Here is a 23065-nt window from a genome sequence, read left to right on the forward strand (position 1 = left end):
TCCAGAGCAGTGGGGCCTCCCATCTCGCCTTCCAGCCCTTGAACCCCAGGGCCCCCCCAAGGCCAGGCAGAGGGGAACACCGGCTCCTAGCTGGGGAAGGGGCTTTTCTTAGGAGGGATCCGAGCCCGCGATCCTGGAGCGGCCCTGCCGTGGTGGCGATGGAGCCTACACCCGCAGTGACAGTCTACCTTCACGAGCAGAGGGTGCTTTTGCCCGAGTCTGGGGTCTCCCAAGAGCAGGGGCTGCTCCGGCTGCCTGGCTGACTCTCAATCCAGGCTGCCCTTGAGGGCTCCTCTTCCCCAGGCTGTCCGTGGCAGGACTCTCACCCAGGACCTTGCCAGCAACCAGCCCCCCCGCTTCAGACGCACGGGGGACGCAGGGACCAAACGGAGCCAGGAGAGTTTCCACGTTTATTGGGGGTTGGACACGGGCGTCATTTGGGGCCGGAATAACTTACATCGTCCAGAGGTGAAAAGGTGGCGCTTAATATATCTGCCCAGCGACACGGGACCAATAAGGGACGGCTATTTACAGGGGGTCTGTACAAGGGGGGGCACCCAAGAGGCCAGATTTGAGGGGAGGGGGTACAGTCACAGCGGGGGCACCCAGGAAACAAAGGAAAGCCGGAGGGGGAGGGAGGGGGCACTGCAGCTTCCCCACCGGAGCTGCCAACCCTCCCAGCAGCAGCTGCCTTCTCCTAGCCAAACGGCTCCACCCCGAGCCCGAACCCGGCTGCCTGGCAGCTCCCTCCCACGGCTGGGCCCAAACTCGGGGTTGAGGGGTGCCGACCCGCCACCCAACACGGCCCTCCTGCTGCACCAAAGCAGCGCCAACAGCTGCCCACCCCAGTGAGAGGCCCAGCAGGGCCCCTCCCCACCCACTCGGGAGGACCAGCCCCTTCCGAGGGGGGCTTCCCATCCGGTTCTTAGTCCGGCCACGAGGTGAGGGGGTCCCCCCTGCTGCCCGGGGCCTCCTGGCCTGCAGGCCTTTGGGCGGGAAGGCCTCCGATGCCCAAAGTGCCCACAGCTGCCCGCCTGGTCGGGTGCGAATGGCGCTGCCACCGAAAGCTGGACGCGGTGCTGCACAGACCGGACCACCTGGAGGATGTTTGCATTCTTTGGGGGTGGGGGGGGTAGCAGCTCTTCCCGCCAGCTCTCCAGCCAGAGTGGAGCCGGGATGGGTGTGTGTGTGTGTCAGCCTTTGTGGGTGCCAGGAAAGGGAGGCAGGACACTCAATGGGCAAGCCCCAAGGTGTCTCCCCCCCCCCATTTGGGGAAATGAAAGCACCTTGGCTCCTGGAGGTGAGGTGGCAGAGAGGTGGCGAGTGAAAGGGCCCTGCTGGTGGCCCCCCTTGTACATCGGATGGAGCAGGAGGGCCCCGGAGCCCCGCCGGCAGTTCCCCACACGTGACTCGGGGAAAGGGAAGGCCGGCTAGCCTTTCCCCCACCCAATGAGAGGCCGGGGGAGGGGCCAGCGCCCTGCCCTGCCAGCGGCCCTTCCTCCCCCCTGCCCTCTCCCCGTGCCCCTCCTAGCACCAGTGACAGGCTGGCAGGCACCTTCCAGGGTGGCAGTGGCTGGTCCCGCGGCAGCAGAGGTGGGCCTGGGCCCCGGAGGGAAGCTGGAGGGCCCGGGGCCACGTGCTCCCCAGCCCGGGATCAGTCAATGCACGGAGCAGGCCGGGCCACCCTAGAGTTGCAGCTGGTCTGTGATTTTGGCCACCAGGCTGCGGAAGGCCAGGGAGGTGCCAGCCTGGCGCCGGAAAAGCACCCCATGCAGCCCCCCCAGCCGCTGCAGCCGGCAGACCTCCACCTCCAAGCAGCAGAAGTGCTCGCTGGCGCTCTTCCCGTGGGTGCAGGAGAGGACGAAGGGCTCCGTCTGGCGGCGGCAGCAGTTGGCAGAGTCCGTGGCCTGGCAGAGGGCGGCCAGGATGGCCTCGGCCGAGCGGGTGCTGGTCAGCTTCACATTCCAGGTAAATCGGAGCAGCCGGGGTTCTGCTTCCTTTTGATGCCAAGGTAGATTGCAACTGCGGGCGAGGAGGACGAACGCCTGCTCAGCGGGCAGCAGCAGCAGCAGCAGCAGCAGGTGCCCCAAAGGCCCGAGGGGGGGGGGGCAGATGCCAAGGGGCATGTTTAGCTTTGTTGGGTTTCTGACCACGGCTCAAGGCATGGGGGACCCAGGTTGGTGACGATTGTTCTCTTCTGTTCCCCCCTGCCCAACCCATCCCACCTCTCAGGGTGGCTGTGGAGGAGGAAGAGGAGGGAGGAGGATTCGGGGTTTGCCGCCACGAGCAACTCATAGAAACAACAAAGGCCTAATAAGTAAAAATAAACTCCAGCGGACGAGATAGTGGAGGAACCCAGATAATAGTGAGGGGAACAAACCCCGGAGAAAACGGACTAGTTCGCAGAGGTAAAGGCAGCCCCCCGAACTGGGCTCCACCCATTTTACATCGCCCAACCCCCCACGTGCCCCCCATGGATTCTGCAACTGAAGGGTGCAAAGTCAGTGCAGCTCTTGCACAGCGGCGGTTTCCTGCTGCTGCTGCTGCTGACGAAGTCAGTGCGCCCCCCGCTCTCCAACAGCCCCTTTGACCTTTCGAGCCTTTGACCTGGCCTGCCCCACAGATGGGGGCTGGCCCCCAGGGACTCACCTTGTGAGCGCAGGTCCCCTGATTCTCTCAGGTTCGTCTGCGACCCTGAAAGGCAAGGCAGGAACAGCCGTGAAGGCAAAGAGCGTGTGGGGAGCGGGCCCCCCTCCCCGTCAGCCTCCAGATCCGCCAGGGGGCGAGGGAGGTGGGGGACCAGCGCAGGGCCGCGCTCAGGAGTGGGTCGTGCCCCTGAGAACGGCAAACGGGGCTCCCTGTGGGGCCAAGCCTCCGTCGGCTGCCAGGCCACGGCTCTGACCCCTCCCTTACCTGCCACCTTTCTATGGGGAGGGCTTGGACTCTGCCTGGGGGGGCCTTGTAGCCAGGGCAGGGCAACCCAGGCGCCAGCTGACCCCCGCCTGGCAGAGGACAGGGAGCAGGCTGGGCTGTTGCGGGGTTTCCCCCAGCCACGAGGGCAGCCTGGGCACAACCCCCCCCCCCCCGGGACCCCCTTCTGCAGAAGCCGGCCTGCCTCTCTGCCTCTGCCCGGGGGAGGGGCTGGGGGCGCTCACACGCCTGCCCTGGGCTTGCCCGGCTGCACACCTGGCCCGGCTCTTATCCGGCCTTGCTTAGAGCCCTGGGCGGGCAGGGGGCCCCTCGGCCTTAGCTCCGACCTGCAACGCAAGGAAGAGAGTCCTGAGTGCTTTTCTGCGCCTCTGCAGCTGGGGAAGGCCGGCCGGGCGGGGGGTGCGCTCCGGAGCAGCCAGGCGCAGCTGAGAGAGAGGCATCCCCGTTGGGGGTCGCTAAGGGCCCTGGCCAAGCAAGAGGGGGCTGGTGGGGGAAGGGAGGCAGCAAGAAAGGCAGCAGCAGCGGCGGCAGCAGCAGCGGGGGGAGCAGCCACTTACTGATTTTAGATCCTTGAGGCACTGAAGCACCCGAGACGCACCTGTTAGAGTTCTGCCGCTTAGAGGGGTCAAGAGTGACCCTGAAAACAGAGAGAAGCCAGAGTGAAAGGGGGCGGGGGCGGGAGGGGGGAGCAAGAGGGGTTAGTGGGGAGGGGCGCCAGTCCTGCCTCTGCGGCTGCAAACGCTCCAGGTGGGGGGGAGGTAGAGTCCAGGTTGTGCAGGGAGCAGCTCCTTCCAGCCGGGCCCCTTTCCCCTCGGACTGCATCAGAGACCCCCCCGAGGCTTCTCCGGCCGAGCCCCCAAATCCAACCCCTTACTCTTGCCTTTCCCTCATGCAGCCAAGCCCGCTGCCAGGAGTGCCAATCCTCCCCCGCCCACTTGCACCTAAATCTCCTGTCCTGGGCGGCTGCCCTCCTTCCTTCTGCCACATTAGAGCCCCCACCCCCCTGGAGGCTCCTCCCCAAAGGCCCCGCCCATCTCCCTTGCTGCCCCACAGCCCTGCCAAGGGACTTGTGGGGCCCACGCTCACTTCCATGCCCCTGGTTGGGGCGAGGGGCTTCCTGTTCTAACCTTCCTGCCTCCAGCCCCGATCTGAGCCCCCACCTCCTCTCTCGCCTCTCTCGGGAGTGGGGAGGGGCTGGGCCAGAGCTAAGCAGCGCCGGGAGGAAGCAGCCCCACCCAGGAAGGAAGCCATGCGTGCCCCCCCCGAAGTCATGCGCATTTGCTTGACCTCCCAGGGGGCTCCGAAGGCTCTGCCAGGCTCTCTGGGACAAAGCCCCCACTCTGGGGGGGGGGGTTGCAGAAGGCGCCCTCTCTCTGGCCAGCCATCGGGGTCCCTCCTGCCCTGGCTGTGCCCAGGCAACACGGAGGCCTCTGGGTCATCCGGATCGTCCTTTATGAAGCCTGTACCCACCCCCCACCCCCGGGGACTCTGCCAGGGGTGTCGCTGTCCACTTTAAAGGCAGGCCATTTCCTCCCTATCGTGCCAGCACGGCGGCCGCAGCTGGGCGAGGACTTTGGGGGGGAGCCCCTGGTTTCCCCTGGATGGCAGACCCGGGGCAGGCTGGGGAGGGTCCCCGGGGGGGGGCAAGAGGCAGCTTCCCTCGCTGGGCCTGGAACAGCTGCCCTGAAGGGGCTTTGCCCCTCCAAGAGCTTCAGGGGGAGGCTGGCCCCCGCGGGGCAGTGCCAGGGGAAGGGGCCGGGGGGGCTGAACCTCCTTAACCCCCCCCTTTGCCTCCTTTCAGGCAATCCTCGGCTTACAGCCGTTTGTTTAGGGACCGTTCAAAGCTACGACGGCACAGAAAAAAGGGACCTGGCCCCGTTTGCAGGACCCCCCGGTCACGTGATCCGGATCCAGTCGCTTGGCAACTGACTCGAGTCGCAGCGACCTTCTGACAAGCCAAGTCAATGTGGAAGCTGGATTCAACTTAATGGCCATGTTAGTGACTTAACAACTGCAGTGATTCACTTAACAACTGTGGCAAGAAAGGTCGTAAAATGGGGGGGGGCAAAGCTCACTTAGTAACTATCTTGCATGGAGGGTTCACCTGCGGTCGTAAGCCGTGGACTGCCTGTATGTCACCTGGGGCGGGAGGGGCTGCCTGTCATCCAGGAAGGGCCTGAATTCCGCAAACTATCTGGGGCGGGGAGGATTCGATGCTGCAGCCCCCCCCACCTAGCCCCCCGGCTGCCCCCCCGGCCAGGAGCGGCCCCCGCTTACCTCCGCGTGAGCTTCGAGGTCAGTTTGCTGAACAGGTTGGAAGAGGCCCGGCTGCGGCTCTGAGGCAGAGGGGGGGGCTTCGTGGGAGAGGGGGGGCGAGGGGGGCGGCCCGTTCTGCACGCTGGTGCCACGCCGGTCGCGCACCTGGCCCCCGTGGAAGGTGCTGCGGATGTTGGTGCCGCGAGAGAGCCGGGTGCGGTCGGAGGAGGCGGCAGCGGCGATGCTGTGGCTGGAGGGGGAGGCCGGGGGCAACCGACTGGCGCCTGAGCTGCGGGAGGAGGGAGGGAGGGGAGGAAGGAGAGGGCACCACTCAGGGCAAGGCAAGGTGCTTCCCCCTTGAGAACGACCGGGGGCAGGGCGGAAGAACTTTGGAGCAAAGGATGTGAGATCTCCCACCCAAAGGTTTGCCCTTTGACCCCTGAGCCACAGCTGGTCCCCTGCAGCCCTTGAGGCGGCCCCCATCCCCTCCCCCCACACCAGACAAGACGGCCCTGCTGCCCCTCGGTGGGATGCCCAGGACGACTCAGGAGCCCCCCTCGCATTCCGCTCTGGGGAGAAGGAAAGGGGGCCCCTGGGAGGGGCCAGCCCCAAGGAGGAGGAGGAGGAGGCGGCCACAGCGTCTGTTGCTCCCTCTGGACAGGAGCCTCTGCCGGTCGGGTGTTTCCCAGTTCCTGGAAGACGGTGGACTTCAGCTCCCAGCAGGGCTCACTGAGGAATTCTGGGAGTGGAAGTCCAGCCCGCTTCAACCAGTGCCCCAGAGCCACAGCCAGGCTGCCCCACCCACCCACCCACCCACCCACCCAAGGCCCACCTGTTCTCCTTCCCGTTCTGGAGCAGGGAGGGGCGGTCGCCCCCAGGCCTCTCCGTGCAGACGTAGGTGTTCCGCCGGGTCATCATACTGGACGGGATGTTATTCTGCAACGGAAGGAGGGCGGCCGGCTCAGAGCCTGGGATTAGAGGCCGGCTGCCCGAGATTCCCAGCCTCCAGGCCCTTGGCGGCTCAAGACGCGAACGACAGAGTCGGAAGGGACCCTGCAGGTCTTCTAGTCCAGCCCCACCTGCTCCCGCAGGAGCCCCCCACCATTTCGGACGAATGCCTGTCCAGCCTCTTCTTAAAGCCCCCCGTGATGGAGCCCCCACAGCTCCTGGGGAGGCTGTTCTGCTGCTTCACGGTTTTCCACTGCCAGGCCCTCCCTCGCTCCTTGGTTCCAGGTGGCTCCCCTCCCTGCTGAGCCTCCATCCGCTGCTCCTTGCCCTGCCTTCTGGTGCTTTGCAGGGGAGGTTGAGCCCCCGCCGGCTGCTCTTGGGTCACCCCTGGCCCTTCGTTTCGCTGAACCAGGCCCGGCAGCAATTGTGATGCAGGTGGCCTACAAACCATCCAGGTTTGGCTGCTGCACTGATGGACAAAATATTGGTTGGGACTCTGGGAAAAGTGCAGGCGGCGGCAGGGTAAAACGTGCAAGGACGGCATTGCCCGTCTGCCGAAAAGAAGGACCGGGTGTGACACGGCGGCAGGGATCCCGTCCTTGAGGGGCTGCCCCAAAGGAGGAGGGCTCAGCCTTTCCTCCCAAGGCCCCGAAGGCAGGAGCAGCAACCAGGAATCAGGGAGACGTTTCCTCACCGGGAGAACAATTCATCAGCGGAACAGCCTGCCACCAGAGGGTGTGGGGGCTTTGAAGAAGAGACTGGACAGCCATTTGCCTGGAATGGGCTCCTGCTTGAGCTGGAGGTTAGGCTAGAGGACCTCCGGGGTCCCTCCAGCTCGGTCACTCTGTCAACCAGTCGGACCACCGATCAGGGTACAGAAGGGCCCTGGGGCCTCTTCCAATGCAGGCCCCTCCTCGGGCAGGCTCTGCTTCTGCTTTCACCCCAGGAGCGTCCCCAGAGCATCGGCTCCTGGATTGGGCGGGGGCAAAGGGGGGCCCAGTTTTATGCCTGGGCACAGGAGGACCAGGCAGCGCTCCAAAACCCCCACCCTGCGTGGTCCCAGCAGGGAAGGGATATTCCCCCCAGCCGCCCCGGGGGAGCAACCATGTCGCCTGCCCCACCAAATGGGGGATTGTGCCGAGAGAGGAGCCCGCCGGTCCCCCTCCCCCCCCCTCACCGTGTTGACTGCACTGTCCTTGCGCCGGTCGGGGATCTCCGATTTGTTGGGGTTGTTTGCGCTGCTCACCATGGGGCTGGAGGGCGGGAGGCCGCCCCGGCCGCTGCTCACCACGCTGCAGCTGGCCTTGCGTGAGGGCATCCGCTCCTCCTTCAGCTCCCCGTCCCCCCCGGTGCTGGTGGGGCTCCGCTTGGGATGCAGGGGGGTGGGGGAAGGGCCACCTGGGGAGGGGGAGGGGGCACCTTCAGAGGGGGCAGCGTCCGGGCAGCCCCAGGGGCCCAAGGGGCTCAGGACCCCAAAGCCCTCTGGGTGCCCCTTCTTGGAAACTTCCTCCAAGGTGGAAAAAAAACAGAAGAAAATCCTGCATTTTCCCCTTTTCAATGTACAACAGTCCTTTTAGCGACCACTTGAAGTTACAAGGGCACTGAAAAAAAGGGGGTTTTGACCGTTTTTCACACTTATGACCATCGCCGCACCCATTCATGGTCATGTGATCAAAATTCCAATGCCTGGCAACTGCTTCATATTTACGACGGTCGCAGCATCCCCTGGGGGTCACGTGGTCCCCTTTGGCGACCATCTGACAAGCAAAGTCAACAGGGAAGCCGGGTTCACTTAACGACCGTGGGACTAACTTAAGAACTGCAGTGATTCACCTAACGGCTGTGGCAAGAAAGGTCATAAAATTGGACAAAACTCAGTAACTGCCTCATTCGGCAAAAGAAACTTGTGGTCATAAATCAAGGACTCCCCGTATTATGTTCCCCATCCCCCCTGCTGACCATCTTGGAGGCACCTCAAACCTCCGGAGGGGTCCACAGCTGCGGGAGTTTAGAGGACTCCCTGAGGCTATCAAACCAACCCCCAAGAGGCCTCCAAGCTCCCTCCAGCCTCAGCTTCACACAACTTTGGGTTCCCATGAACTCCTGGACCGTTTGATGCTTTGAGGGGGACAGAGCTAAGAGGAGGGCTGGGGTCTGCTAGGCAGGGGGCCATCCAGGCGGCATGCTGGGGGGGGGGGGTCCCACCAGACCCCGAGAGCAGCCCTCAGGGCTCCAGAGACGGCAGGGCCCCGGGGCCACTTACAGAAATCGCTGTGCCGCCGTTGCCGGTGGTACGTGGAGGAGCTCCGTTGGCCCTTGGCGTGCGAGGAGGACTTGCTGGTGCCGTTGGAGGCCTCGCTGGGTGGCCGTGCTCGGGCCAGTGAGAGGCTGCTGCCGGTGCGGGACTCCCCCCCTTCCACCTGCTGGACAGAGCGGAACGCCAGGCCCGTCAAAGCGGCTGCCCACACGCCCAAGCGTCCCTCTTGGGGGGGGGCAGCTGCGTCCCTCTCGGGGGGTGGGGGCTGAATGGCTCCTTCCTTAGGCCAGCTGCAGCCCGGCTCCTCAGAGGCCAGGGACCCTCCCGCCCCCGCCCCCACGCGGGGCCCTCGGGTGGATCGAAAACCTGCCCTCGCAGCCTCCTGAAGCGCCTGGGCGCCCCCTCCTGCTCAACCCCCGGGGTGGGGGGCTTTGGCAGCCCCCGTACCTCGTTCTTCCGGCCCAGCAGCAGGTAGGTGGCCGTGACCTCGTTGTACTTCTGGTTGGCCAGGGCTTCCTTGATCTCCTCCCGGCTGTAGCCCATGGCCACCATGACCTCTGGAGAGGAGGAGCAGGGTCAGGAGGGGCTCCAAGACCCGGGGCTCTTGGGGACGGGGCTGCCCAGATGCCCTCGGAGCCCAGGAGAGCAGCCGGGCATTGCCCGGAGACCCTCCAGCCTCAGGCGCCTTTGCAGGAGGGAGGCCAGCCGGGGTCCACGGGGGGCTACCTATGCGCTTGGCATCCGCAAAATCCTCCTCGGGTTCTCGGTAAGGCTTCAGCTCGTCCCCTTCGTAGCCGATATTGATCCACTTGTCCTTCATTATTTGCTGGGGGAGGGAGGGAGAAGCATTAATGGGGGACCAAACTACTGGGCCCCCTCCTGCCAACACAGCCCCGGGCCCACCTGGCGCCCGAGCTCAAGCCCTCATCAGTCCCACCTGAGGTATCTGGACGCCCCAGGCGAGCAAAGGCCGGGCCAAGCGGCTCCCCCCATTTTCCCCCAGCACAGGTCTCCCTTTCAGGGGAGGCACCAACAGCCCCCCAATAATCTACAGGGCGCCTGCAGAGGCTCAGCCGGAAGACCTGAGCTGTGCCAGGAGGGGAGGCGAGGGCTGCGGCTGCTGCGCTGCCTCCTGACACACATGCAATTATCCTTGAGTCAATTAGGCTAATTACAGTCATTGGTGGGGGGGAGTCAGGGAGGAAGGCTCAGCAGTGGGGAGGGCCAGATCCCCCGGAGACAGTTGCTAATTAAAGGCCCGGCTTCTGGTGGGTGCCCGGGAAACTGGTATGGGGGACGGGCAGTGCCAGCTGTGCTCCTTCAGCCCCAGAGGGACCACGAGGGCGGGAGGAGCATCTGGAGCGGCCCAAGGCTGGCAAATTGCCACGCGGGGCTTGCCACGCAACTGGGGCCCCTCACCTCCAGGGTGCAGCGCTTGGCAGGATTCAGCACCAGGAAGCGCCGCAGGATGTTTTCGCAGTCCGTGGACATGTAGAAGGGGACACGGTACTTGCCACGCAGCACACGCTCCCGCAGCTCCTGGGGCGGGGGCGGAGAGAGGCCGGTCAGTCAGAGCGCAGCCCGGCTCCCCCATCAGCCTTGCCAAGGGTGCCAGTCTGCTGCCTGGCCAAGGGTGCCAGTGGCCCCGTGCCCAGAAGATGCCACCCACTCGTTCTCCTGGTGGGAACCGGCCTTTGCCACTTCCAGCCTGGGCAACTGTGCAGACGGGGGGGGGGGGAGGGAGCCACTTGGCACAGAAAGGCAGGAGACACGTCAATTCATCACAGAAAGAAATAAACAGCCAAGGGCCACAGGCACAGAAAGGCAAAGACAGAGACACTGAGTGCCCAGCTGCCCTTTTCCTGCCCCCCACGCGGAGGCTCAGCCCATCCCAAGTGGATCCAGAGCCAAGAACCCAGCCACCTGGCACAGCCCCCAAGCCCCCAGCCAGCCCCCCTTTTGCAAGGAGGCTTCCACGGCAGAGGCTGACCTCCTACTTCCCTCTTTGCACCTGGGACCCCCGCCCTGCCCACCCTCTGCCCCCCAAATCTTCCGCCCCACAGCCTCACCTTTAGGTTCTGCCCATCAAAGGGCAGAGAGCCGCTGACCAGGGTGTACAGAATGACCCCGAGGCTCCAGATGTCCACCTCTGGCCCGTCGTACTTCTTGCCCTGGAAGAGCTCCGGGGCGGCATAGGGGGCTGCCGCAGAAGGTGTCCAGCTTGGAGCCGAGCGTGAATTCGTTGCTGAAGCCAAAGTCGGCTATTTTAATGTTGGCATCCGCGTCCAGCAACAGGTTTTCTGCCTGAGGGAGAGAAAGCGGGGGGGTAAGGTTTTGCTGCAGCCCCCACAGGCCCAACAAACATTTAGGAACCTGCATCCAAAGCCTAATGACCAGCAAAATGCCGGACGGGGGAGCCGCCCAACGTCCAGCTTCTGTGATTCTTCTAGCTCTTCTGGTGAACTCGCATCAACTCTCCCCATTTTATAGGTGGGAGCACTGAGGCTCACAAAATCCGGCCACCGGGGCAAGCTTTGGGGCTGCCCCAGGGAGGCTGAGCCATCGCCTCCCATCATACAAGGGCGGGAATTGGGGGCGGGGGCGCCTCACCTTCAGGTCTCTGTGTACGATATTCTTCTGGTGACAGTAATGCACAGCCGAGACGATCTGGGGGTGGAAAGGGGGATATCCTGGCTCATGTGCAAGCCCCCCAGCCCCCTTCCAAGCCAAGCCAAGGAGCCGGTCCCTATGCCCTGCAGACGGGACTCCTTGGCCAGCTTAGCACCCAGTGGAGGAGGGGAGACTCTCTTAACCCCCCCCCGCCCTCATGCCAGGTGAGCCCATTTGCCCACCCAAGCGGACTCTGCCAGGCAGCCAGAAATGCGCCCCCCCTTGCTTGCCCATCCAGCCAGGCCCTACGGGTACCCTTCTCGGGGGCATCCCGAGGCCCCCCACCTGTCTGAACTTGGCCCGGGCTTCTTTCTCCTTCATGCGGCCATGGGAAACCAGGTAATCGAAAACTTCTCCTGCACGAAGAGAGGAAGGACAGGTGAGGGAGGCCAGCCTGGATGCCGGGGCTAGAAACAGCAAAGAGTGAAGTGAAGAAACCGCGAAGGGGATGGTGGGGGCCATGGGCATTTGAACCCGGGGCCAGGGACGGGCAGGGTGCCCGTGCAGCTGTTCCTGGAGCTCTGCTGGGAAGAGCTGGCTCAGGTAATGGGGTGGGCAGGTGCCAGTTGGCCCGAGAGAGCACGGAAATTCCTCAGCTTGTCAGCACAAACGGGGATCACGCAGGGACAGCCGGAGCTCAAGGAGGAGAGGCCCGTCGGATGAGCGTGTTTACGCTGCCTCCAAATGCAGAATTTGGTCACCCGTAGACAGCAGTCCAGGTGAGAGACTGTCCTGGAGGGGCACATGCTGACCCCCCAAGGGGAGAGAACCCCTCCCCCAGGTTGCACTGTCTGTGGGGTCCTTGGTGCTCTGTGAACCTGGTGGTTTTCTTGCAGACGTTTCATGACCAAACTAGGGAACAGCCAACCTCAGAGTGCCCTGATGATGTTCCCTAGTTTGGTCATGAAACGTCTGCAAGAAAACCACCAAGGACCCTAGAATCTTTCTCCTCTTCCTCCCCTTTTCCTCTGCAAAGCCCACTCCCCAATGACCCCGACGATATTACCCAGTTGGGTCATGAAATTCTGCAAGAAAACAACGCAGCTCCGAGACCCCCAAAGACCCCTCACCCCAACCCTGAGCTATAAATGTTCCCTTCAACGAATGCTCCATCCAGAACTGGCCTGGGGGCCAGGTAGGCAGCTCCTGTGAGGGGCTGCAGATACCTTGAACTGAGTGGAGGGTTAATTTTAGCAGCTACAGGGGAATCAAACTTGCTTTAAGCAGCAGACAATGCCAGCCTGTGAGTCCTTCACCGCGGTGCTGCCCTTTGCTTTGGGGGGGCTGCCTGCCTGAGCCCCCCCAGACGCGGCCTTCCTGCAGCTGCTTGGCAGAGAGACAGAGCTCCGAAGGCCCTGGTGGGGGGGTGAGGGCAGCACACGAGAGGGAGGCAGCCAGAGCGGGCTGGCCCTTGGCACCTGGGGAGGGCAGGCAAGGCGTACCGGCACTGGCATACTCCATCACCAGGTAGAGGGTCTTCTCCGTCTCAATCACCTCAAAGAGTTTCACTGCACAAAGAACCAGAAGCCCCGTCAGCCTCCCCTCAAGGAACTTCCCTCCCGGGGGGCTCCTTTGCCCCCCACCCCCCGTCACGCCCCCGATCCTCACTGGTCCCTTTCTAAGGGCGGCAGATTTCGCTGCCACCTCCACCTGCCTCCCTTGGGGCACCAGTGAGCGAGGCCGCACTGGGCGGAGCTGGGAGAGTTAAAATTATGGGCAGGAAGATGGCAAACAGGCACTGTGACCCCCCCAAACTGGCAATGCTGCAGTGATCCTTCCTGGGGAGCACAAACCCTTGCGGTGGGGGGGACATCCCAGAGCAGTGCCTGCTGCCCAAAGCTATGCCTCCATCCCAGATTCTGCTCATTTTTTGATGGGGGTGTGTGTGTCCTTTTCCTGACCCCCCACCACTGTATCTAGCCAGCCTTTGCAACCTTCTGCCCCCTGAGCCCGCTGCCTGCTGAATTGAAAGATGGGCCCCCATGTTGACCCCCTCAGCTGCTGAAGAGCGAGACTTCCTTGGGGGGGGGCACGTGCACGGGGTCTCCCAGACTTCTGTTTCTTACCAATATTGGGGTGATTCAGTCCCTTCATGATCCTGACTTCTCTGAAGAGCTGCAAAGATGTCCCAAACAGGAGTTAGGTGACCCCTCCCCAAAGGCGGCAGCCTAACATTTTTCTCTCCAGCAAACCTCCCCCCCACCTCCAAAAGGCAGACCGGTTTTAAAGTCCCCCCCAAACAAGGATGTTTCTGTGGAAAGGAAAGTTTCCGTTGGGTGTTGCTGGCAAAAGGGAAACGGGACTTTTCCCTTCATTTCCCCCCACTGTCCATGAATCTTTATTGTATCACTTTCACGTTTCCCCCAGTGTTTTTGCAATTTCAAATTGCCACTAAATGAATGTTGCAAATCAAGGACTAGCTGTAGATGTGATATGACCCTGGAAGGAGACTGGGGGCTGGAAGTCTTCCCCAAAGGTACCCAAAGTTTGGGGAGCCTTGAAGGCAGGAACAGGCTCATAATGGAGGGCTGGAAGGAGCCAAAAGGGGAAACCTCGGATGGGCAAAATGTTCACTTTCAGCCTCTGAAATGTCCCTTTTTAGCTGCAGGGGAAGAACGGATCAATATTACTCCAGGGAGCCAAGATTTAATTCCTTGTTTAAGAAGAGAGATTTTTTTCTAGAGTCATCGTGTTTGATAAGAGGCCTTTCTTCTCTTTCTTTTTCCATATGCGTTAGCAATAAAATGATAACAATACATTAGAAAAAGTCTGGGGACTTGCCATGAGCTGCTGGAAGTGCAGGGTCAGGCACCCCGTTAAGGCTTCTTTAATGTATGTGTGGGGGTGCGTGTGCAGTTTGGCTCACTTGCTGGAGCTCTTTGCTCCGAGTGTCCACAGCACCCAGCTTTGGGAAGGGCCCTTAGCTTTGATCTGCAGATAATGGGTTGTTGGATTGTCCGGTCTGAATTGGCCACGGCTGCCTTGCCTTGCTATGCTGGGGGTTGAATGGCCTTTAATTGATTAACCATGATTAACGATCATCTCTTTCCAGAGGATCTCCCAAGCAGTTTTTGCATAATTAAATTATAATGAAAACAATACTGCATGCCGGGCTGTCCGCTTGCCCTTTCCTTCCCCCCGTTCCCTCCTAGCGAAGGCACTTTTGGAGACTTCCTAGGGTGGGGGGTCTGTGCAGCTGAAGGACACGTCCTCCCCCCACCCCCAGTCAGCCTCTTATAGACCCCACATTCCCTTCAGGGCTATCACTGACCACCCTTGGCCACTGATATGGGGTCTTCCCTCCCCCCAAAACACCTGGGGCATCCAAATTGGCAGCGGCTGAGCCAATGGAGACCATGAAGGGGGGCAGACAGCCTTTACAATTCGCCCCCCCTTCCCTGAAGCTCATTTGTCCTGCAGAATCCAGCCACTAATTAGCAGGTCCTCCCCTCCCCCTCCCCACTGGGATGCTGGCAGGAGCCGGGGTTTCCACAGCGACCAGCTTAGACTCTGAGCTGTAATTAGGGAGGGGGGCAATGGGGAGCAATGTCCCCCCCCACCACTGCTGGCAGGAAATGCAGGGAGCCATGAAGGAAGTGGGGGGGGGGGACACACATCAACCTGCCCTGCCCAGGCCGAGGGCTCAAGCCCCTCACTCAGAAGTGGCACCCTGCCTGTCAGGGGGCGAAGGGCCTGCTGTTTAGGGACCTTTCTGAGCAGGTGAGGCCATGCGCCCCCAAAGTCCCTTGGAAGGGGAGACAGGTGGCAGCTGGCTCTGAAACCCTCCCTTGCCCCTCCCAACACCTGCTCACCTTCTGGAGGCTGGTTGGATTGAGCTGCGTCTTGTCAATTATTTTGATAGCCACCTTGAGAAAATACAAGGCAGAAAATCAGTGGGGGGCGGCTTACAATGGCCAGGCGTGACTGAAGCCTCAGTGGCTCCATGGAGCAAGCGGGGGGGCATGGAGCTCCTATTCAATTCAAGAGGGAAGTCTGCAGCCCCCCAAGGCAGGACCTCCCATGGCCATCAGAGCTGGCAGCTGTCCCTGGGGCTGGGGGCTTCTCTGGGCCTGTGGGGGGCCTTTCCTCACTTCGCTGCTGTGCTCCGTAATGCACCCCCCCTCCCCGCTCCCAGGATTTGAACTGGCTGTTCAGCTGACAGGAGGAGGAGGGGGGGACGGGGGACTGGGGCAGAAAGTTTGCTTCTGCAGGTGGCTCTTTGCATTTTTTCCTTCCTTGTATAATTGCAGATACTGTCTTTATGATTTTTTGGGGGGAGGGTCAGGCTTGGGGATTGTGCCCAGAGCTTTCCGGAGGGTCTCGGCCAGGCCCAGCCTTTGTGAGGGGAAACCAGAGGCCATTCAGAAGAACCCCAGGGGCAGCCAGAGGGTGCCCCTCCAATGGGATGCCTAGGAGGAAGCCCCCATCAGGGGCCCTGACTCCCTGAGAAGGAGCCCCCCACCCCCGTGGAAATGGCACTGGAGAGCAGCTGATCCCACCCAGCCTGTGCTGGGCCCGGCAACCCTCCTGCTCCACTTGCCAGCTCTGCCTCTTCCCTCTTCCCAGCTCTCCCGGGAGGGACACCCCCCCACCTCCCCCGTAATCCATGACCCCCTCCCCCAGACCCCCCCCAACCGCTGCCCAGACTCACCTCCCTGCCGGTCAGGATGTGCCGGGCCAGCTTGACCTTAGCAAAGTTGCCCTTGCCGATGGTCTTAAGCAGCCGGTAGTTGCCGATGTGGGGCTGCTCGTCAGGGCAGGAGGCGATGGAGTTGCGGCACCGGGCGCCCAGCGAGCGGCTGGACCATGACGAGCCCTTTTCAGAGCGGCTGCTGGCCAGGGTGGAGGGCTGGGGGGAGAGCGGCGGCGTCACTGGCAGGGGGGCAGGCTCGAGGGTCACCACCGGGCAGCGCTGGTGCTGTGGGGCAAAAGGAGGGTTGCTGGAGAGAGCAAGGGGCCCTGGGCCAAAGCAGGGTCTGTCCCGCCGCCCCCAGGGCTCAAATTAAGGGGTGGGGGCACAAGCCGGGCCTGCTGGCAGCCCTGGTAAGGCCTTCGCCACCCTGTGCCCCCCACCTGCCACCCAGAGAACATGCTTGCATTCTGCCTGGCCCCCCTGCTCAAGGTGGGGCTCCCGGCCTCTCTGGGCTCCCTCCCAGGCGCTGCTTTCACTGGGCTCTACAGGGATTGTTTTGGGGGACGGCAAGGGATCCACCCCACCCCCATCAGCAAAGTTCTCCTGAATCAAGCATGAAAAAGTTTCCAGAGTTTTGAACCCAAAGCTTTGGAGGCACAAATTCTGCTTCTCCCAAATTGCACTTTTTCTAAAGTGGGTGAAAAGCAACCACTCGTGGACGGGGAGACTGCCCTCCCGGGCCCTCCCTCCCTCCCAAACCAGGATGGGCCAAGTTGGGGTTCAGGGAGGCATCCCTCCCACAACCCACTCAGAAGGGAATCCAAGGGGAAGGCGAGCCGCAGTTGATCCAGTTTTGGGGTATCCAGCAGTGCCCTACTGTGCCAGGCAGCCAGCCGGTGCCTTCTGGGCAGCCACTGCCCTCCCTGTTCTGGGCACAGCTTTCTGCGTGGGCCGGGCACGGGGAGCGCAGCCACGCAGGGCTGGAAGGGGAGGGCCAGGCAGGCGGTTCGCCTTCAGACTGTCGCCAGGGCTGCCTTCCGCTCCCCTGCTCACCCTGGCAGGCATGGCGTTTAGCAGGGACTGAGCTCAGACGATGCCACAGCCTCTCCAGCTGAAAGCGCCCAGTTGCAGCTTTCCAGCAGTGCCACAATGTGCCCGTATCATGCCCAGGGCCAGAATTCTGGCTGGCAGACTTCCTCAGAGCGGAGGGCATTTTCCAGGGCTGAGAACAGAAAGGCCAAAGGCGGAACAGGGCCTTCTCCGTGGCCCAGTCACGGTGCGTGTGTGTGTGTGTGTGTGTTCTCTGTGCACCCTGCCACTGGGGCTTTACAGACAGGGGGGCTGCTGCAGGATTCACATTTGAGGGGGAAACCTGAGCTCTTGGGCCCTTTTCCTTTCTGCTGGATTCGCAACAGCCTGCCCCAAGACTCAACCTGCCCCACCAGCTGACCTCTTAGGGGCCCAGGAGCCACCCTTGGAAGCGGCCTTGTTTCCTTGGCGGAAAGACGGCACTAACTCGCCAGGCTGCCCTCCCTGCAGCAGGGAGGGAGGCTGGGCAGAGCCAGCCAGAAGGAGCCGGGTGCGAGGATGACCTTGGTACTTGTTTCCAGTCAGAACAATCGTCCCTTTGTGGCCTCTGGCCCTGGGCTTTGGGCGGGGGAAGCGCCCCCAGCACAGTGGCTACTTGTTTGGGGTGGGGGGTGGGGGGCTAAGAGGTCCCCTCTAGAGGTGGGAGATTCCCACCTGGAGGCAGATCGTGCCTGCTCAAGAGTCCCTGCGGGGGCTGGTCAGGGTCCCTGTCCTCTCAGCAGGCCGGTGCAAGGCGGGTCAGGATCACAAGTCCCACCATCCCCGGCCAGGGAACCTTCTCTTTGGCCCAGGGGCTTCCGGTCATGGCCCACACGGATCAGCCCTAGGAACACAGCAAGGACACGTGGGGAGGCCAGAGACCCAGAGCCGCCTGTCAGTTTCCCAGAGCCTGAGGGGCAACTGACTGCCTGTTCCCCAGGGAGTCCTCGACTTATGACCATAACGGAGTCCAAACCTTCGTGAGGTGAATTTGCCCCATTTTGTGACTGCAGTTGTTAAGTGAATCTGGCTTCCCCCGTTGACGTTGCTTGCCTGAAGGTCACAAAAGGGGGATCACGCGAGCCTCCAAACATGCGTCGTGGGGAGGCTGCGATGGCCGTCCGTGGGGAAAAATGGCCAGACCGGACGTCACTTCTTCTTTCAGTGATGTTGTAACTTCGAACGGTCGCTAACTGAACTCTTGTAGGTCAAGGACTGCCTGCGTGAGGCTCTTGGAGGAGGGGCTGCCCCAAAGGCCAAGACCAGGGCAGGCGCGCCAGCATGGGCCTCGTGCTCCGCTCTGGGCACCAAGGCCAACAACTCCAGAGGGCTGAGAGAGCCGCGGGCACCAGCCGAGGATGGGAACCTCGGCCCCATGAAGGCCAAGCGCAAGGGGGAACCTTGGCACGCCCCCTTCCGAAACCCCAAGGGGGCAAAGGAGGAGGAAACAGAGCCATCTCTCCCCGAAGCCCAGGCGATGGAATCAGGGAACAATTCACCAGGGGAACAAGTTGCTACCAGACGTTGTGGGAGGTTTTCCAGAAGAGTCTGGATAGACTTTGGTTTGGAATGGGGGAGGGAGGGGGGGGATCCAACCTTGAGAACTTTAAGACTTGTGAATTCTGGGAGTGGAAGTGCAGGATGGACATCCTGCTACAGGGTCTCCTGCTTAAGCAGCAGGCTGGACTAGAGGCCCTCCAAGGTCCCTTCCGCTCTGATTCCTCCCTCCCTCTGGCTGGGCAAGGAGGTCTGGGGGAGAGTCAGAAAGTCAGGCTGGCCTCCTTGGCAGGGGATGTGGATGGAGGGCTGCTCCCGCCTGCCCCACCAAAAGCAATCAGAGGACCCTCCTTCCCTGGGCAGCTGGGGGCGGGGGCGGGGGGCCTGGACCGAGGCCGGCTGCCTGGGCCGGCCTTTCTGGAAAGCTCCCTGCGTTTCCACAGTGCAGGAATGCCTCGGTGCATTGTGGGATGCCTGTCCTCTCGTGAGTACGCAGGGCAGGGGGAGGAGGGAGGGGGCTACAGCTCCCCCCCCCTTCAGCACTCATCAATAATGCACTGGAAAACAGCGCTGCACGCTTCAAAGAGGTGGGGGGGGCGCCTCACTCCAGGGTGAGACCTTTCGGAAGGCCAGCTGGTGGTGTGCAAAACGCTGCCATCCTTTGGACCCCCCCCCTTTCCCGCATTTGAACAAGTGTAAAGCCTGGGCACATCGGGAGAAAAAGGGGGCTCGGAACACGGCCCCTTCTAGGCCATGTTCCATGACTCAAGGAATTCCAGGGCCAGGGCCGTCTTTCCGTCACTAAGCAGGCCAGAAGGGCGTCGCCTGAACCAAGGCCAGTGGAGGCCGCAGCCCATGGGTCACGGCTACCCTGGCACCCCCAGCCCCAAAAGGTTTGGCCCCCTATGAATGAGAAGAGAAAGCCTTCGCCGGGGTCTTTTGCCCCCCAGTACAGGTGGGGGAAAGGAAGGCAAAGATTTAGCAGGGGCAGAAGCTGAAGGCGGGGCCAGGGGAGGGGGGTGCCACTTGGGCCCACGACCACCCTCAGCCATGACAAACCACTGGGTGATTCTCCCACCTGTTCTCCCAGCCTACCTCACAGGGTCGTTGTAAAGCACCCGAAGCTCTTGGGTGAGAGGGAGGATAGGAATCTAACCAATTCCAAACAAATAAACCGGGACTATGTTTTTATACAACTTTTGCTTGCCAACATTCCTATTCAGTGCTGGAAAGGTCTTTCCCTTTTCCCTCTCGCTCTCCTCCTTAGGGGCTCCTCTCTGGGCCCTTCGTCCCGTCCCTTTCCTTACGATGGGAGGCAGGGGAAAGTTCTCCTCAAACCAGCCCATCTCCTTCTCCAGGCGCCCACCCTGGCAGGACCCCACAGCACCCACCCCACCCCCAGGCTGGGCCCCGGAGCGCACCTGGCCTCTCCCTCCAGATCCAGCGGGGCTCCTCATTTCCAGCCAGGTCTGGGCTCTCCTGGGCTCCACGCTGCTCGAAAGCCAAGAAGCCCCGGAGCAGAACTGCAAGCGCCAGGCCCTCGGGCAAGACTCTCTGAAGAGGCCGGACCCAGGTGGGACACGCAGGGCAGCACCGTGCTCACTCCCCGGAAGCCCCAAATGTTCATTCACTTTTAATCCAGGAAGATCATCTCCGCAACAGAGGAGGAGGAGAGCCCAGGTGATCCAGGAAGCAGCCCTGCCCTGACACCTCATCCTCCGAGAGCCACAGAGCCAGCGGCGGCTGCTCTGTCAAGGGAAACCGGAATGGCGGATGAGTCCCCAACTGGGTGAGCATCCCACTCGGGGTGGGAGGCTGGGCCACACCTAGGCAGCCGCTCGGCAGGGGAGGCTGGCCCAGGTGTGCATCCACGCCCTCCCTCTCCAGGCCCACACGCCAAGGGTGCAGCATCCCCTTCGGCCCAGGCCGGAGGGGGAGGGTCTCCAGCCCAGCCTGCTCAAGGCCCAGCTCCACAAGGGGGGTGCAGCACGCAGGGAAGCGGTTGGCCACAGAAGCAGCCAGCCGAGGCCATGGCCAGGCAGGGAGCTCAGGATCGGAAGGACGCCAAAGCAGGAGACGGCAGTCTCAGAGCCCTGGTGCCACAGCTCTGCTCAAGGGTGTAGTGTGGGCCCATGGACAGCAGCTTCGTACAAAGCTCGGGGGAGTGGGTATTCGTGCCCAGGAGCCCTGGGTTCTCCCTTGGCTCCTGTGGAGCTTTGGCTGGAGGAAGGGCAATGGAAGGGCCGGGGTCTCCGTCGCTTAGAGCAGGCAGGGGCCTGCAGCCTTCCAGCTGCTCTTCTCCGGGTTCACTGGCTTAGGTTACTGGGAGCTGCAGGTGCCCGGCCCTGTTTGCAGAAATCCCCCATGCCAGGCTGCTCCTGAACTGGTTTGGCAAAGAGCTCTCAAGCAAGATGGCACCGTCTGTCTCACTCCGTCATCCGTACATATTGTACTCCTTGATCCAAGTGAAGCTGCTGGGGAACCACACCCAGGAACTCCCAGGCCCAGGCAGGTAGGGGCAGGCTGCATTACTCACTCGCAGGCCACTCTCGGCACATGCTCAGAGGCACCCTGGTCACTTGACAGCTACTGGCCACGGACACAGGTGCTAAGGGCGATGCCTAGCTGGCTGCCATGGTGAGGACCTCGCTGCCATGGCAACACAGTGGTGCAGCACTCTTCAGGAAGCCTTGGCGATGTGGTTGTCAGCAGCAGAGGGTGGGGCCTGAGCCAGAGAAGGCCTGGCAGACAGCAGCAGTGGGCCCGGGGGCAAGCGAGGCCCAGCACAAGGGGGGAGGGGGCGCTGGAAGTGGCCCCCTCCCATACAGGCGAGCACATCCACCAGCATGCGAAAAGAGATGCGACAGGAAGCTGGGATTTCAACCCGAAAGGAGGTGACATCCTTTGTGGCACAGACATAAATACACCCGCCCACTGCAACTGGAGTCCCACATGGCTTCAGAATATCCTGCTGGTGTTGCTGGGGTGTCAATCAAGAGCGGAGAAAGTCTGTGCTTGGTGGCCCCAGAGATTCATGGGGTATGGGGCCTTTTTGCATTCGGGAATTTTCAGGGGCAAAACCAGGGCCTGCACCCGCCTTCCCCTTAAAACCTCAGAAACCATTTGCTGACCGTCTCCCCCACTTGACGGGGGCGCAAATCCAGGTGCAGCTAAACGGACAGAAACTGCTCAACCTCCCCAGAGGCAAAGCAGGTAGGCCGACCCAGCAAGCACCCAAAGCACAACGCACAAGCCTTCGCACCCAGTGCCCACCCGCCATTCTGCCTGGCCAAGGACACAGCAGCTTCTAACCTCTCTTGGCAAAACCTGCCCAGGCAATTTGGTTAAAAACACGCCAAGGATGAGACAACTTATAAGGGCCTCCAGTAAGTCCTGAAAATGGCATTTTGTGTAGGCTACCCCCACAGCAGAAGGGCACCTGTGACACCTGCTTCAGACTAAATGGTATTGGGGTGGGGGAAATACTCCTTATTCCCACAGAGACCCAGGTGGCTGACACCACATAACCAGCAAGCCGGTCTGCACCAGGAGGTCCCCTCCCTGGGAGGAGGCTATTCTCGGACAGCAAGGAGGTCCTGGGGGTCTAAGGGGGCGATCGGGGGGTTCACAGAAGGGGGCTCGGCCTGCAGGCCACTGCCCACCTTTGGGACACTCCCTGGGCAGCCGAGGGCGCTGGGGCGGCCGTCCGAATCTCCCAGCCGGAGACCGGCTCCCCGGTCCTTCGGAAAGGACCCCCCGGACGGCTCGCTTTCCTTCTCCCGGGCTGGAGCGGGCGAGGCCGGGCGCAGCGCGGCAAAAGCAGCAGAGTCACTGGCGGAGGCTCCCCCTCGCCTTCTGCCGCTAAACCCCAGGCGAGGCCCACCGGCCGGCCCGCTAATGCCGCCGCCAGAGCCCCGGGCCCCTCGCGGGCCCGCCTGGGAAGCCGCGGGGCGCCGGTGGGCGGCCCAGCGGGTGACCTCCGGCCCGACCCTCGAGGCTGGGTCCCGCCGGAGACCCGCTCGCCGACGCCCCGTCCCGCCATCGCCCCACAGTGGGGGAGCCGAGTCGGCGCGGAGGCGCAGCGAACCGCCGCCGCCAACTCCGGGCTGCCCGCAACGCCCGCCCGCCCCAGCCCGGCCTTCGTCCGGCCCCGGTAAACAAGAGGGGCCGCCGCCGCCGCGGCGGAAGACTCACCGGCTCGGAATTGCGTTCGTTGCCCGCCGCCAGCGCGATGCGCAAAGACATCTTCTCCCGCGGCCCAAGGCCGGACGCGGCGGGGGCGACGAGGGCCGCTGGCCTCCCCGAGTGGCCACTCATGCGCCCCGGCGCGCTCGGAGGGCGAGAGGCGGGGGAGGCGGCTGGAGCGGCGGGGCGGCACCTGCGAGAGGAGACGCGGCCGGAGCGGCGCTAGCGGGGCCGGGGGCCATGGGGGCGGGGGGCGCGAAGGCAGGCCCGGGTCAGCTCCGCTCTCGGCCGCCGCCTCGCGCTCGCCTTCACTGCCGCCGCGGTGCCCGGCCCGGCCGCCGCACTCTCCCCGCAGGCAGGAAGGGGTAGCGGCGCTTCCTGCCACCCCCCATATGGCTGCGTCCCCGCGCTGGGAGGGAGGGGAGGAGAAGGAGGGATGCGGACGCAATCCGAGCCCCGGGAAGCCCCCTCCCGTCGCCAGGAGCGGCCGCGAAGCCCCCTCCTCCCGGCCAGGCGGGGCGCGGTTCAGCTGGGGCTGCTGCCCGGGGGCGACGGCAGCGGCCGCTTGGGGACGAGCGCGGGGGCGAGGCGGCGGCTGCTCCGGGCGGCCAGAGAGGCGG

The 23065-nt window shown here is 62.9% G+C and overlaps 1 protein-coding gene across 1 annotated transcript; it reads right to left on the reverse strand.

The window, feature by feature from the left end:
* Positions 1–396: 396 nt before the first annotated feature.
* MARK4 (microtubule affinity regulating kinase 4) lies at positions 397–22784 on the reverse strand. Its single transcript, XM_026690551.2, is given in 19 exon segments — positions 397–2022; positions 2650–2694; positions 5209–5282; positions 5284–5476; positions 6020–6123; positions 7313–7533; positions 8399–8555; positions 8840–8949; positions 9119–9218; positions 9812–9931; positions 10462–10591; positions 10593–10696; positions 11003–11059; positions 11348–11418; positions 12505–12570; positions 13129–13177; positions 14875–14928; positions 15714–15980; positions 22455–22784. Coding segments are annotated over 19 exon segments (2382 nt in total). The 5' UTR covers positions 22578–22784; the 3' UTR covers positions 397–1685.
* Between the last annotated feature and the right edge of the window lie 281 nt (positions 22785–23065).

Source organism: Notechis scutatus, chromosome 8 (assembly GCF_049901735.1).
Source record: "Notechis scutatus isolate UNSWTSFEM ecotype Mainland chromosome 8, rNotScu1.2, whole genome shotgun sequence".
NCBI lineage: Eukaryota > Metazoa > Chordata > Lepidosauria > Squamata > Elapidae > Notechis > Notechis scutatus.